Raw genomic sequence first — 17,616 nt, 5'->3', positions numbered from 1 at the left:
ATGCAAAAAGCTTTTAATTCAAATCTTATTTTAATTACACTATAATAAATACTACACGGAACTTGTAGCAGTACGCTACTAGACTATAAAGATATTTGTTGCAAGAATAGCTACAAATAGTTCCAAGAATACAAATAATTTATAGTCCATTTTATATACTCAAAATTCACCTTCAAATCATAATCTTATATAGATTTAATAACCTTTTCCTACAAAATCGAGAATTAATTAGTTGAATGACTTAATACATATAAAATACAATTAAAAATCACCTCTTATTAGGAGAAAAAAGTCTTATGCTTTCTTTGGATACATGAACTTTTTATTATTCAAAATATGTTGTACTTTAATTTTACTTGTATTCCTAAATATACACTAGTGGCCAAAATTGTGGAAACCTTTTGGGAAAAGTGTACAGTAGAAATGCCACCTTTGGTTAAGTTTCGACCCATTTTTCTTCTAATTTCTTTATAACTGTAGCCTTGTTCACTTAATAATACTATTTTACATCGCTTTCTGGGCAACCAGTCAACTCTTTGCACCATTACTTTAATTTTGTTATGTTTTACAAGCTCACTAAATGAAAGAACACAAAAAAACCCAACCAACTTGATAGCGATCACATAACACACTGACAAATGTCCTCCTCTCAGCTTCAATACATGACCTCAATAACTGAATCCTACTGTGATTTGATTGGCTCATTGCCAAAACAAGATGACACCTGATTGGCTCTCTAAACACTCGTTCTCATTGGCTACAATCAGATGAAGGAAAGCTACCTGATATCAACCTAAGCAAGTTGTGCTTCCTTTTTCTGGTTATTTGGCTATACGTTTTCATAGAATACAGTACAGATAATTGAACAAACTTTGTTTGCTGCTTTAGCTACAATATACACCCATTATTCATGCTACCTTAGAAATAAGAATTCTAAATTTTAAATTTTTCACTCATATTGATGGTAACTTCCATTAGATATGCAATATGAAGAGATTTATTTCTTTATACAGATTTATATCTAGAGCCTAGCTTTGACAAAGAGGTTCTTTTCATCCCTACAAGCAGGGCCAGCTATAGTAGGTATTGGCTAAGGGTGATAAATTTTAGCTAACACCAGCTAAATGACTTCTTAAAAACTCAATAAAAGAAAGCAGTAACAACATACTCTGTGGGTCACTGTGTCCACTCAATGGTTAAATATAATTGTGAAGAATTCTTGCCATATGACAACAATGGGTACTGATGTAATTAAAACTATTTGGTAGGGAAATAGGGTGAAAATATCCAAGACGAGAAAACAAAACTCTACAGGGCTGAAAATCCTAAGTGTAAAGCTCAAAAACCCAAAGAAGAAGAAAAAAAGTGCAACAGGACACATTTTAAAAATTCCAAACCATACAGGATGCCAGAATTTAACTTTGCCTAGGGTGCCAATATATTTAGAACTGGCCCTACACATATGGCTATTAAATTCACTTACGATTGCTGCTGGCAATTAAAGTTAGAATAGAATAACAGAGTTGGAAGGGACCTTGGAGGTAATAATAATAATAATAATAATAATAATAATAATAATAATAATAATAATAATAATAATAATAATAATAATAATAATAATAATAAAGTTGGAAGGGACCTTGGAGGTAATAATAATAATAATAATAATAATAATAATAATAATAATAATAATAATAATAATAATAATAATAATAATAATAATAATAATAATAATAATAATAATAATAAAGTTGGAAGGGACCTTGGAGGTCTTCTAGTCCAATCCCCTGCTCAGGAAGGAAACCCTATACCATTTCAGACAAATGGTTGTCCAATCTCTTCTTTAAAACTTCCAGTGCTGGAGCATTCACAACTTCTGGAGGCAAGTTGTTCCACTGATTAATTGTTCTAACTGTCAGGAAATTTCTTCTTAGTTCTAGGTTGCTTCTCTCCTTGATTAGTTTCCTTACATTGCTTCTTGTACTGCCCTCGGATGCTTTGGAGAATAGCCTAAGCCTAAGCCTAAGACTAAGACTAAGACTAACTCTAACTCTAACTCTAACTCTAACTCTAACCCTAACCCTAACCCTAACCCTAACCCTAACCCTGAGATATTGGAACATTGCTATCATGTCACCCCTAGTCTTTCTTTTCATTAAATTAGACATACTCAATTCCAGTGTCCATTCTTTATATATTTTAGCCTCCAGTCCTCTAGTAATTTTTTATTGCTCCTCTCTGAAAAGAAGAGCAACAAAAGATGAATGTGTGAGGTGGAATATGTGTGAGAGAGAGGGGGGAGGGAGGGAGGGGTAGGGAGAGAGATTCTCTACTCCTATGCAATATATATGCTCCTCAAAAATATGCTGTAGAATAACAGAATAACATAAAAAAAAGGAACAGAGAATGTACAGGTAAGAGGAGGAACTCATGAAAATTGGTTTATCTCTTGTTATTGTTCAATTCTATTTACTGAGGAACAATCCCACTGTTAAAAGCATACTTATTTATGTGAGAATAAATTCAAAGGATTGAATCTAATGATGCTTCTTCTAGAGTGTTGGGTCTTCTTTCAAAGAAGGATGTTTCTCTGAAGCTAATCCATAGGAAACCCATATTGTATTATTTACTTATGACATATGGTTACTTATGACAAAATAAAGACTGCATTGATTGAGTACTGTCATTTGATAGCCTAATCATTATCACATCTTCTCAGTCCTTTCTCTATATCTTTAGATGCAGTAACACATAAATGAGCAGCTGCTTTGCCTAACTGCACATATTTTATTGTTTAGGTTTACATCCACTTTACATAGTTGGCATCTGAATTTAGACAGGCTACATTTTCACTCAGATTTCATTTATAATTTCAACAACATTTTTTTCTGGGTGGTCACAATGAATCTGAAATATTATCAATGATTCATTTGTCTGCTAATGATTTTGACTGATTTTCTATTTCTGTATGGTGTGTTGCTACCTTGAATAAGTGTGCTGCAAATGATATTATCCATAAATGACATAACTTATTATTTAATATGTAGATATGGCATGAACACCACCTGTCCTTTCCCAGTTTTCTTACCAATCCTTAGTAAAACCTTACTCCTTCCACCACATAACTAAGGTTTAATTTAGCAATTTCTTGAGAGGCTTAGTTTAAAAGCTTTCTGAAAATCCAATTATACAATGCCTATAAAATGCCTGTAATGACATCTGTAACTGTTCATCAATAGTTGTACCTTGTTAATATTCCTAGGGAATTCTTTAAAAATGCAATAATATTCTGGATAAACCAAAGATGCCTAGGAAATCATTCAAACTATATTTTAATACATTGTACCTTTTGCTTATTAGAGAGACATAAAGTCACTGTTGTTATGGTTTCATACCATACCATGCCATACCGTACCATACCATTCCACACCACTATTTCAGCATTAGAAAGGAATGATGCCATCTCTTAGAAAATTGTATCAAATTAATTAAATGGAATTCTGATTCAGGGCCAAATCAAGATATACTGCTAACAGTGGCAGAAGACGCATTTACAGTCCTTTCTATCTATATGCAAAACTCAGTTTTCATTATCTTATTTCAGCATTGATACCTGAGGAAGTATGTTAGTTTAACAAATACAGCACAGGTTATGACCCTCACTGTTTCCCCCAAGGAAACGGAATGTGGAAAGGGAACAATTGCTAGGGAGCTACTTCTAGCTCTGCTACTTAAGATAGCTGCCTCACTTTGGATAATAGAAGGGCTGGCCTTGCAATTGCATAACTTATAGCAAAAGACAAATCAATTACTTACATCAAACAAGAAATAAACAAGGCATGAAAAGAATTTGAGTAAAGAACTAAAACTCTTAGGATTAAGCAGAGGGAACTAAAAGGTGAAGTGAGCAGTTTTTAGATTAATACAAATATTGTACTTCCACGTGCTCAACGCCTCTTTTTACAGTTTTCATTTTGTATGTATGTACGTGTGTCTCTGTGCATATGTTTGTTTGCGTAAATTTTTCTCTACATAATAAATATATATTTTGCTACATATTTATGTTTATAACCAAAACTTCCATGAACACATCCTTCCCTAGGTTAAGGCTTTTTATGTGTGAATTCCAAAGTCACAACTTCTTATCCACTGAGAGAAATCGCTAATCTATAAAAACAACAAAAACCAAGACATCATAAACACAAATATTTCAACATTATAATTCATGAAGAGTGATTGGCAAGATGCAGGCATGAAGCAAGAAGTTACCCCAGTTTGATTATAAGCCATCAACCATCAAATGGTAGATTAATTTGACATAAAGACTAGCAAACAAACGTACTAGCTTCACTGCTAGGAATAGGCTGTTCAAATAACAGAATTTAACTAGACATGATTAATAGAAGCTCTGGAGCATCTATAACACAAATCAATGGAATAAATCTGGTTCACATAAAGATTTCATACTGTATGTTGGATGCATTTGCATAACTTCATTGACCAGACTGCCTATTTCTTAATTTAAAATACTAGGCACATATAAAATGAAAATACAAGGAAGAAACTCTGATCTCTTTGTCTATGAAGATTCTCAGTCATCCAGGTAATGGCTATCCCAAAATGTAACTTTGTTTTTCTTGAAGACATTTTGCTTCTTATCCAGTGGTGGGATTCAGCTAGTTCGCACCATTTCGGCAGAACCGGTAGCTAATTTTTTGTTGCCCAGGCCCAGAATGGACTTCCAGAAGTGGCATCCACACAGAGAACCAGTTGTTCACATATTTGAATCCCACCACTGTTTTTATCCAAGAATTGACTGAAGAAGCTTTTTGGACGAGAAGCAAAACATCTTCAAGAAAAATAAAGTCCAGTTGCCTTTTGAAAAAGCATCTTTGGGATTCTGATATCCTTGTTTTACTGGAATACTCTGGCAGTAATTTACTCATCTCAGTACCTAAGTATGTTTTTAAATCTGTTATTCTGATTTACCTATTCCCAGGATTCAAGCAAGTTAAAAACTGCTACTATTACCAATCATTGTTCAGTTAATTAATGGAAGTTCAAAAGAGATATGAGGAATCAGATTAAAAACCTATGGTTTTATTAATCTGATTATGAGGTACCTGGATCTTAAAACCATATTGTGTCCGATTGTGTACATTTCTTCTAAACTTGACCTACATTTGACATTTTTAATAGCTTTAGTTTTGTATTCTGAACTACACCATACAGAAATAGGTGGGACCATGCTGCCTGTCCCCACCATCACTTGCTTTGCTCCTCCTCACTGTCCTGACTTTTAGAAGCTTTGGTGACCAGATTCAAAATCGTAAGGAAGGTATGCAAACTCCTGTCATCAGAAGTACAGTAAAACCTTGGTAAAGTAGACCTGCATTTCATAGATGAAGGATACAATGTACAATTTTTGTGTACAGAGTCCACCCATATTTAATGGACTATTACAGTATGTGCTAATAGATTAACATTTGCCCATGAAATCAAGGTTTAACTCAAACAACACAATTTGCATCAATTAAATCACCCACAAATAACATAAATTCAGATTTAACAGACAATTGGATTTAATGGACATCCTCTTTCTTTCTTCCCAAATGATCCATTAAATCAAATTTCAACAATATATGGATTGCAATATAGTCTCTGCAAAGACAGAAACTAATAAAAAAAAATGACAAGCCTTGGACCAGGGGGCAGACTCCACTTTCCCAGTTTCATTTGCCGTTACTAGCATTATGTAGAGAGATTTTGTCCTTAATTTCATTTAGAATTCTTGTGTGTTTTATGTGAATATCTATTTCTTGTTAATATAGTACCCAATATATAAAAATAAACTTTATTGCATTTCAGCACAACAAGATTGAAAGGGAGGAAATTGTTTCTAAAAACCTGTCAAATTTCTTCAATTTACTGTTAACAAATTTATAGAACTCATACTATTATAAAAAGATAAGGGGCACAGTCAATATGAAGCAGCACAAAAGCATTATATTGCAGGAACTTGATGCTAAATTGATGCTGACTTTTTCTCTGTATATAGATAACAGATTAGCAATTAAGAATAAGAAAGAAGGAAGAATTTGTGACTTTTGACAATTATTGTTGAAGAGGACAAAAAATAACAATTGCCAAAAAAATCACAAGGTGTGACATGTTACCTGGCTATGACAAAGAGCACACAACTGACACCCAAGTAAGCCAGCAGAATATACATCCAGATATCAGGGGAGAGAGGATTCAGGAAGGAGAAGACACCCGGGTTTGTACCATTGGGCTTGTGGTACAAAATACTTATTCCGAGAGTCATAAAGGGCTTGGAAAAGTCGATGACCGTCTCTCGAACATACGTAATTGCCAAGGGTGCAACTGCAAGGTCAGCTTTCTGTTTGCAAAGGAAAATGAGAGAGAGAGAGAAAAAGAGAGAGAGAGAGAGACAGAGAGACAGAGAGAATAGACGGTAAGTCAAAAGCAGTAGGAAGGAGTAGGCAAACAAATTAAACAAGACTTTACATTTGGAAATTTGTCTTGGTACTAAGTATGCTGAAATTTAAAACCCTGCTTTTGCTCTTCTCCTCTTCCTCCTCTGATAAAATGGTTAACATTCACTGTTACTCTTCCCTTAGGAGCTCCGAACATAAATGTTGACAAATGAAATTAACACTACAGAGAAAAATATTATACGTGAAGTTATTTCTAATGTTTCATACTATACATGAATTTTGATTATTTTGTTTTTTTAAAAATTATGTTGGAAAAACCACCTCAGAAATATAAGGTGTGATAAATTTGTATGCTGGTAGTTTTATTAAACTTAAGCTTTATTCAGTTGTGATTTTTCTGTCTCCCCTCTTAGATATGCCTGTATCAAGACCTTTTCTTTTTTGTACCTAACTAGCTAAAATCAACCTCAGGAAGCATGTCATGTCATCTGAGATGAAACATGTAGAATACTTTAACCTTCATGCAGTAATTGTTGAACATTTGGTTATTTTGGGGGAAAAAATGACTAATTCTTCTTCTTCTTTTATAGATTAGTTTTGGCAAGATGTTGGTTTTATTTATTGGATGATTACAATGTTTTGATTATTTTTTCTTTAGTATGCAGTAAATTGCTTTTATTTTATTCTTTCTAAGCCTATGTTCTCTGATATGGCAACTCACGTTGGTCCAAATCATAAGAATATTTTCAAAAATGCTTCTATCAGAAATCTGTATATATGGCAAAAGTTGTGAAGATAAATGGGAAAGCTCATGAAAATATCTTTTAAAAAAAGAAAGAAAGAATTCTGTGGTTATAGTCCCAAAACATGGGTTTTAGGAAAAATAAGTAACACTGTGATAAAAAAAACTAATATACTCAATGAACTACAAGCCAGACAGCTCAAGCTCTCTCATCTTGCACTGAAACAATATTCTAATATAAATATAAAAAATAGCACAACAGGACTTAGGAATTATGAAAATTATTAATTTTAGAGCTAATGGATTGCAGCCCATGGCCTGTGTCTTATATCCTGCCAAATTTGTAATAATGTCATGGATCTGTAAGACCAGATATGCTTTGGAACCCTTTTTTGGATATCCATGATGGTAGGCTATGTTTGACTTGAGTAACAAATTTATATAAAGTTGTCTGAAATAGAAAATATGTCAAACTTTATCCAAAATATGAAAGATTATCACAATATTTTAATGAAGTTCTGCCATTTTTACTTTAAAATATGTATGTTTATAATTTAAAATATGATACCATCCTGATCTATATGAATGTTTTTCAGGGCCATTCTCTACAAAATATAAGTGACAAAGATTTTCTCTGTATATCAGATAATATTTTTCACCCGACAGTTAATTACTTTGAATCACATTCCTTGCTGACATTTTGATTTAGACCTCTGTTACCACGCACAATACTTGGCAAGTTATAGTGTCTGCAGCGTCAAAATATATTTAAAAAATAGCTTGTGTTCTGACTTAATAAGCCCTCTTCCTTTAAGAACAATGATTAGTTGCATGTAACTCTACATAAATTGCCACTTCCTCTCCTTTTTAAAAAAAGGTAGTGAAATATACTGGAAATACAGGAAGGATGAACAATCTCTTATCTCTATGAAGCTCCCAATGCCTCATTTGTATTCTTTTGCAGTGATATCTTTCAGTTGCCCATCTCTGTTGTGGAGACTAGTTTCACACATCACTCTAAGCCATAGCTTTTAAATTAGGGAGTGTTGATCAAGTCATAGTTCACAAATGAGCTCCATATTGCACCAAAATTTAAGTATAACATTTATCTGCTCTTGCTTTCTACCAAGTTTAAAGGTAGGGCTTTTAAAGAATGTATGCAATATAGACCTTTCCAGGTTATATAATGTTCTTATCTACATTATCCCAAGTCAGTGTACACATATTAAAACCAAAATACCAGAAGTAGAATAAATGCAGAGTAATACATATCCTATTTTGACTTTAAGCAAGATTTGACAGCTTGGTAGGCATGGAATAGTTGGAAGAAAAGCCATTTTTTATTAAAACTACTTCTAAGGCAATTCTGTGATCTCTGTGCTCTATTATTGACCATACAAACTATGCATGGCTTCCAAGAAAAGAAGGAGCACCTGAGTGATATTTTACACACTATTTAAGGGTCCCCTAATATTCTAGAAGGGCATGTCCATATATGGGCGATGGTGGCAAACAACCCAAGAGAGCTGTAAAGTACCCATTCACCACACTTTCATTCTTAGATTTTTTGTTGATCATAAACTGCATGTTGTAAACTATTGCCTGAGAATAGTCTAGGATTTTCTTTTAAAAAATAAAACATAAAAAACAAAGCAGAAAAGAAAATAGTTGATGCAGTTAAAACAAGTAAATTACCAGCAGATCACGGCATGCATATATTAAAGCCCATCAGAATGTGTAATATTTAGTTGTTCAATATGCCTTGAATAAGACAAACAAGCATTACTCTGTAATGGCATATGATCTACTAATGTTTAATTGAACATCAGTGTATAGAATTAAAAGAAAACCAAATGAATGTCATCTATTCTAAATAGTTCAAATCCCCCCCCTCTCATTTTGCTATGCAATTCTGTGTACAGGAATAAATTGCAGCTATGGAGCTTTTATTTGTTTTGCATAAAGATATGTAAACTAATCATTTGGATGCAATTTGAAATCAGCACATAGAGACAAAAATAAGCCCATCTGCCTTCTAACTTGACTTTGACCCTGTGTTATGCTCAAAGCTAATGAGAAATATAAAAATCTAAACGGATGCCCATTTTACTAGTTTAAGGAAGTTAAGTTTACTTAAGCTAAAGGACCTAAGATAAATTTATTGCATTTATTCAGTAAATATGACAATAAAAAACATATGTATGAAATACTAACTAGAAAACAAGGTTTATATGTCCTTGGCAGAAAATATAGTAATATCTTAATCCATTTGCTTTAGTAATGAACACTAATCTAGAGTCAATTGACACTGTGACATTTCTTCACATATAGGGATAAATGAAAAAAAAATATTAGAGCAGGTTCCCTATACTCAACTCTATCAGTTGCTGAAAAAATGCAGATGAAATCATGGAATTTATTCTCCGTGGGTTTCTATTATTTTCATTCATTTGCAGCAGCGTTTTTCAGTAAGAGCTTCTTTGAATCTTAAATGCATGAGATAGTCCTCAAGTGATAATATCTAACCAAACCTCTTTTCCAATTACTTTTGATTTTTACAGACATCATAACTGCATACAATTATTTTCACCTGCCTATTCTTTGTTTAAAAATATTTAAACTTCAGCTTCATTGTTAGTTCTTACAGCAAGGACTGCTTTACATAATCTTTTACTGAATTATTTTTCCTGCAATAGAAGGTCTTCTGAACAATTTTTTCCAACATCATAATTCAAAGGCAACAGTTTTCTGATGGTCCAGCTTTCATTGCCATATGTTACAACTGGGTAAACCATCACCTTGACAATATGAACCTTTGTTGCCAGTATAATGTGACTTCCCTAGTCAAGATAATCCTGTGTTGAGAATTATCCAAAGGGAGTTCAGATCACTACGCAGCACTACATCTGTTAATCATGGTGTCTCATACTAGATTGAAAACCCAACATAGAGTTTCTATGTATTCTCACTAATAAGTAATGATAAAGCTAATTTATTTATTTATTCATATCCTGCCTTTATTATTTTCACAAATGACTCAAGGCAGTGAACATATCCAACACACCTCCCTTCTCCTTTTTCCCCCAAAATAACCCTGTGAGATGAGTTGGGCTGAGAGAGGGTGAGTGGCCTACGGTCAACCAATTGACTTCTATAGCTTAGACAGCTCTTGAACTCACAGTCTCTTGTTTTCTAGCCTGGTATCTTAACCACTAGACCAAACTGGCTCTCTAATAGCTTGTTCAGGAACAGAACCCAGTTTCCTTCTTTTATATCTCTTTGTGATTACAAAATATAAGTTTAGATTTTGCTTAGCCCACTTTCTTAACAAACTGAATCGCTGACATTGGCAACATTAGGATTTCCATACACATCTATAAACTCAGTGATATTTTCCATTATGACCATAATCTTTACACAGCAGTAGGTTCCACTACAATAGTTTCAAAACTGTTATAATAGCTAAAGATCTGGCTACACTAAGAAATTCTGTACAGAATAACCATATGATACTAATGCGTTTGTTCCCAGTGGCTACCATAAAGAAATCCATTGTTATATAGGAAAAAATTGTTCAAATATTTAAAACATGAAACATATTGTTTCAATTGCTATTTTGGAGAGTTATAAATACCGAATATTTTCTTATTGTTTTAAAGGCCCTAGGCTGTTCCATTGCAGACTGCAATTTTTCAAATTTATTTATTCATATTATTCTTTTAACCCTCTTTTATTATTTCTATGACTGATTCAAGGTGTCAGAGAGAAAGTAACTTGCCAAAGTCACACACTTCTTACAACTTATTAACTTGAGTGAAAACTAGTCTCTTATGAGCAACATATCCCCCACCTCCTGTTTATTTAAGTATAGATTAGTCTGATTTCATCTATCGGTAAGATGATTTGCTATTATATAGCCACAAAATATCATCAATCTTTAAAAGATTTTTTTTTCAGATTAATCTAATTTATAAAAATATAAACAATTTAAATGTGTTTCCAAATTACTTTCATTAATATAAAGTTATTAAAATTGTTTAAATATCCAGAATAATATCATGCAGTGTAACTGGTCTTTTAAGTCCAGAATCATCAATCGTATATTTGTGTTTTTAGTAATTCAGCAGAGGATTTTTTTCTTCGGTATTCAGTATTTTGCAGTATTCAATCGTATTAGAAATAAGTTAATGATGTATAAAATGAGAATGAATACAATCTTAAAAAGATATTGGTGCCAAAGGAACCAGTGATTCATTAACAAACATGTGACAAATATCAGATTTGTCAGAATGATGAAAGCATCATCACAGTTTTGTGATGCAGGTTCTACCCTTCCTGGGCATACATGCAATGAACATAGACAAGGTCAGGGCTAGCATCCCTCTGACTCCCCTTATCCGACTCCTGTCAAAGCTACTGGTAGGCTCACCCTGAATCGTCTGCAAAAGTACAAATCTTTAACCTAATTCCTAAAATTAGATTTGTCCCAAACTGCATGTCTACTGTGAAATCTAAAGAAATGTATGTTTGGAAATGCTAGACAAATCTCTTCTTTCAACTGACACAGAACTTGATTGTTCAAAATAAATGTACATGATAGTAAGAGTCTTTTGAATTCCTTTGAGGACACAGAGCACAATAATGCAAAGTTAAAACAAAGCTTTGGCGTGTGTACAGTGGTTAAATGATACATTAGAGACTGCTTGCCATCACCAAAGTCAATCTAGTAAGGGCAAAACCAATTGGCTTGTTTGAGTTATAACAAATAGCATTAAAGATTAAAAAAAGTAAGACTCTTTGGTACAGAGTCTCATGGGCACAGCAATTGGACTATACAATGTAAAAAGCCAGAGCAATTCTTTATGATTTATTACATATCTATATAATAAATTTCCTACATCCAGCCAATGAATATCAGGGCAAGAAGAATAGGAATATCACTGCTTTGGCATCTTGAACAAGAAAAAAAAATATTTAAAAAAATTATTTAGCTCCCAAAGAACATCAGGCACTACCACATTTATATAAACTCCAGGATAAAAAATTAAGGTGCCAATGGCTAAAAATTAATAGTGGACTAAAATGTGAACAAGAAAGAACAATGGCTGGTAATTTATTAGTTAGCTTTTGGAAATATGCCATAATAAATCTCCAAAACTAACTTAACATGCTTAATTTAATCTAATTGATCATGATTTCCTATAGAGACAAAGTTCTGGCATAAAACAATCATGCTAAAACTAATCTTAAATAATTGTATGGCACAACATAAAAACACAATCTGAACAGGTAGCCTTTAAAGAGCTAAGGCATACAATGAAAGGAAACAATTAGGCAGTAATTGAAAAATACAGTATTTATTTATTATAAATTTATTTATTAATCACATTTATACCCCGCCCTTCTCCTAGTGGACTCAGGGCGGCTTACAGCCAGTTTAAAACAGAATAACAATACAATATACAAATTTAAAATGTGGTTAAAATAAAATATTAATATAGGCCTTTCTTTTATTTTAAAATTATTTAAAAACCAAATTTAAAATACCCCTTAGGCCAGTCCTGCCAGCTGAAATAACCATGTCTTGAGGGTGCGGCGGAAGGAGGGGAGATCCAGAATCACCCGGATCTCTGAGGGTAGTTCGTTCCAGAGGGTGGGTGCTCCAACAGAGAAGGCTCTCCCCCTGGGGGTTGCCAACCGACACTGTCTGGTTGACGGCACCCTGAGGAGACCCTCTCTGTGGGAGCGTATCGGCCGGTGAGAGGTAATCTGTGGCAGAAGGCGGTCTCGGAGATAACCAGGTCCGATGCCATGGCGCGCTTTAAAGATGATAATCAACACCTTGAAGCGCACCCGGAAGGACACAGGCAGCCAGTGCAGCTCGCGCAGCAGCGGCGTTACATGGGAGCGAGTAATAAAATAAGCACTAGGAAATAATTTTAAAAAGCAACCAATGTAAAGACAAAATTGAATACAAAAGCTCAGGTTCTGTTTCAGTTTATATTGATGTTTGAATGTGTGATGCCCATCCAGTGGTGGGATTCAGTTGGTTCGCACCACTTCAGCAGAACCGGTAGCTAATTTTTTGTTGCCCAGGCCCAGAATGGACTTCCGCAAGCGGCATCCACACAGAGAACCGGTTGTTCACATCTGAATCCCACCACTGTGCCCATCTAACCATTTATGGCACTTATGGTTAATAAGTGATATGGCTGAGCAATCTTTATCATTCCATATTAAACAAACAAAAGCTAAATGGCAGGAAAAGAGTTCTGGGGGAAAATACTCAGTAGTTATCAATATCAGTGTTAAGTGAAACAGTTCTTTCCTATTAGCTCAGTCATTCTTACCCAAAATTTCACTGATAGACTGAAGTATACTGCAATCCTGAGAGAATTATGTGTTTAATTCCCCCCTTGGTATATATGATGTATGTATGTATGTATGTATGTATGTATGTATGTATGTATGTATGTATGTATGTGTGGGGAGGTATTATAACATTGGCCCAAGGCAAGAAGGGCAGCAAACAAATTTAATAAATAAATAAATAATATGTAATATATTTTCTTTTTTCAGAATTTTAAATGCATATATTCGAGGGCTTTAAAAAGAATTCTGTGTATGATTAAAAACAGAAGCCCAAGAGAGATTTCTGATAAAGATGTTTATATTTTAGAAAATGAGTATTTCAGAAAGTACCTCATCAATTTCGTGCTTTTCATTGTCCATACACTAATGCTGAGAGTGTGAAAAATAAGCTAGAGTAAATGTGATTTAAAAGAAATAACAGTGGGATGATTCCCATGATGAGATTATAGTAATGGAAGGCCACATGTTGTTAAAAAAAAGGACAGAAATAGCAGAAAAGCAGGGAGAGTCAAAGTATATACAGTACATATTAAAAAATATACATCCCTGTTAAAGTAAGTGAAGCAAATAAAAACAACACTGTTGTTGGTGTCTCCTCCAGGGGAAAAAAAAGATGTGACAAGCCCCTTTCAGAAGCATTCTGCAGATCTTTCAAAGGGACATGAAATCACAGGATTCATTTGTGAGATGATAACAGTCAGAGACAGAGAAACAAACTCTGTATAGAGGAACTTTTTTTTAGAAAAATCTTACACTTTTTCCCTTTGTGAATAATAATAATTTTGTCTCTTACTATGTTTTAAACCTAATTATTTTACTTTATGGGTTCTAATCCTATCTCAAAGGGTCTATGATCTATAACATGACTCTATCTTCTCGATGGTTTCTATTATTTAACTGTAGCTCTATATAGTTCCCTATGTTGTACTGTACAATTCTATATTTTACAGTCCATTCATCTATAATCTGCAAATGTGAGTTTTCTGCTATAGCTCCCACCCTTTGGAATCTTCTCTACACACACTCACAGACACACACACACACACACACACCGAATGTGAGGATGACCTCATTGCTTCTCAGATTCCAAAGGCCCCTCAAGACCTGTTATGCTAGTCAGCCTGAGGACCCCAGGGGACAGGTGAACTAGCGAGGCAACGACATTTAACATCCCTTTCTCTATTCTTGTTTTAGCTGTTTTTACAGTTTTTAAATGTTTTTGATACTTGTTAACAATAATTATTTTAAATATTTATTCCTTTGGTTTTGTTGCACATCACCCAAATCAATTTGCTTGTGTCATGGGCATCTATATAAATTAGATAAATAAATAAGAAAAAATATTCATAACTTTGGTTTCCTAGTCTGGCCAATCTCAAGGGGCTGACAATAACTGAGCACTTCTAAATGTTATCTGACAGCTCTGGGTTTTTTTGTTTTTTTAAAAAATGCTTCAGGTTCTTTTATTTAGGCAACAGTATCTGCTTTTTGTTTAGGCAACAGTTTCTCCATCAAGGTCATCATTCTTATTCTCGACATCACTCCAAATGGTTCTTTGGCTCCTTTTTTCAAAACAAAACAAAACCCAGAAATATTAAAGAGAATTATTATAAGGACCACATGGGAGGGAAGGTGAAGAGAAAAGATGTTCAAAATAGTTGAGAAGAAAAAGAGAAGAAAAAAAGAAGGAAATAGTAAGGCAACCATAAAAAAATTCCAAGAAACTGAAAAAATGGAACATAGAAAAAGAAATTTTAAAAAGTTTAATAACAATCTGAAATGAAATGTAATGCAAGTGAAATGGAAATGGAAGGGGGTGCAGGTCATAGTTTAGAGAGATTGGTTGAGATGAGTTCAGCAAAGTTTTAAGAACTGGGGACGGGAGAAGGCCAGATATCAAACTAATAAATTATACATACATACTTTTATTATATTATTGTTTAACATAATAATTATTTAAAATCTAAATACATCTAAAGGATTTAAAATTAATGCAACATGACGATGGTGGAGGTGATGATGGCACTGGTGGTTAAAATTAAATACTCCCTCCAATCAAACATGGTTCTTGATGACTATATAGATACATCTATGTAATTTTAGTGGCAGTAATACAGATGTGTTTTACTATGGCTGTTTTCTGAGACGTTCCTAGCATACACCCTTAGGGTTTATTTATAGTTCTCCATCCATGTGCAAAATAATTTAACTCTTTTTAACTTCCACAGATAAGCTAGAACATCTCATTTCTACCATTTGGTATGACAGTGGTGGGCTAGACAGAACAAATCTGCTTAAGGCTGAGGACTGGTAAGGAAGTAGATCTTCCAAGATCTTCCAAGAGAAAACAACCAAGCTCAGTGAGCACCAAGGACTCCATCTTCCATGAGAGATCAGTTAATCTAGATGACATTGCTTTCCTCTTAAGGGAATTCTTCTAGAGAATTTGCTATTTGAGACCTAAGAAGCTTTTGGGAACAATATCATTTTTTACCAACTACAATTTGGTACAAATAGCCATTTTATGTACTGGTAACCTCAGGGATGAATTACTGCAATACACTCCATATGTCACTCCTCTTGAGAGTTCGTTTTACAGATTTCATTTGTATAGAATCCTCTGGCTAGGTTACTCATTAGAGTTCCTTAACATGCACATATATTAGCTATGTTGTAGACTTCACTGGCTATTGATCAACTGTCCAACTATTGGTGTTAATTTATAAGTGGCTCAGAAGTAGATTCTGCAAGAAACCACCTGTTTCCATATAGGTCTACCCAAACTTGATTATCTGATAAGAATTGTTACTGTAAAAATGTGAGCATTCCTTGTAGTAATGCCTCCCTTCCAATGTAGACTAGGCAGTCTTCTACTAAAAGTATGTTGTATTAAATGACACTAAAATAAACTGTAAAACTAAAAATAAAATAAATTAAAACTTTCTGTTTGTGGAGCATTCTCTTGATTTTCTTCTTTACTTTTAATTAGCTGTCCTGATTATCACTTATTAAATAACTGATATTACTGTTTTTACTTTTATTTTATCTGATTTTATTTAAAGATTTCTATTTTGCTGCCAAGAAATGCAAGAAGGATGAAATCACCTCTATCAAGCTATTCTTATTTGGATTAACTTCATTTCTTCATTCCAAAGCTGAGCTTTTCTGGCTTTTAGATTCATCAGAAGGGAAAATGAAGAAATTATTCTTCATAATACTCCAAAGTTCAGGAAGATTCATCCACACAGTCATTTGAAACTAAAGCAATAAGTGAATCTTATTCCCAATTCCTTAAGCCAAACAAAAAGAATGGAAGAGCAACGGCATTGAGAGCTGTTGAAAAATGGAAGAGAGTCAACTTGGTCATATCATGTCTTTCATTCAATTACAAGACTCATTAAAGAACTCCAGACAGAAGTGAAAATCAACTTCATGCTGAAGTATCTAGAACTGGTTGGTAACCCACTTTACCAATCAGTTCCAGGCAATTCACCATGAATTTGATTAACACATTTAATCAGCTAGCCCTGAAATGCAAGTTAGAAGTAATCCAAAAATTACTGAAATTGCTTGACTCAAGAATAGGTTTCTGTTTATAATTAAGTTACTTTCAGTTATAAAATAAATGCAATGGCAATTGCAGTATAAAGATGTGCAAAAGTGCCCTTAAGTATAATTGAAAAGAGCTGATCTATTAGGAATTGTAACTGGTCATTCTCAACAGTGACTTATTAAAAAGAAAGTGCTGTGAGACTTGACATTTTCCAAGCACAGATGTAGTTGTCAAATGTGCAAATGTTTATTTCTTTGGGCAAGCTTGGAGTTAAAATCTAGTGTGAATACTTTATTATCATGCTACCTGAGTCATAAAGGACATATTGTTCAACCTATGGTCAGCACTATTTATGAGTTTCGCAGGATCTGCTCAGGTCAAAATCAAAGCTTTACTTGGACAGGAGGACAAGGAGAATGGAAGATGGTCAGTTTGGTCCTACACAAATTAATCAGGGAAATATTGCAGATAGGATGTGGCCTACATTATTG

The 17,616-nt window shown here is 33.8% G+C and overlaps 1 protein-coding gene across 1 annotated transcript in view; it reads right to left on the bottom strand.

The window, feature by feature from the left end:
• Positions 1 to 17,616, bottom strand: part of LOC107293132 (glutamate receptor ionotropic, kainate 2) — a gene marked incomplete at its 5' end in the record, with an annotated part of 213,078 nt that overhangs the window by 172,356 nt on the left and 23,106 nt on the right. The window contains one exon of the mRNA XM_015822266.1: positions 6,177 to 6,400. Within this exon, the coding sequence (XP_015677752.1) occupies positions 6,177 to 6,400 (224 nt within the window). The remainder of the gene's footprint in view (positions 1 to 6,176; positions 6,401 to 17,616) is intronic.

Source organism: Protobothrops mucrosquamatus, unplaced genomic scaffold (genome assembly GCF_001527695.2).
Source record: "Protobothrops mucrosquamatus isolate PMUCROS unplaced genomic scaffold, P.Mucros_1.0 scaffold1513, whole genome shotgun sequence".
Taxonomy (NCBI): Eukaryota; Metazoa; Chordata; class Lepidosauria; order Squamata; family Viperidae; genus Protobothrops; species Protobothrops mucrosquamatus.
The sequence above is the reverse complement of the archived record's forward strand: the minus strand, read 5'-3'. Positions and strand labels throughout refer to the sequence as shown.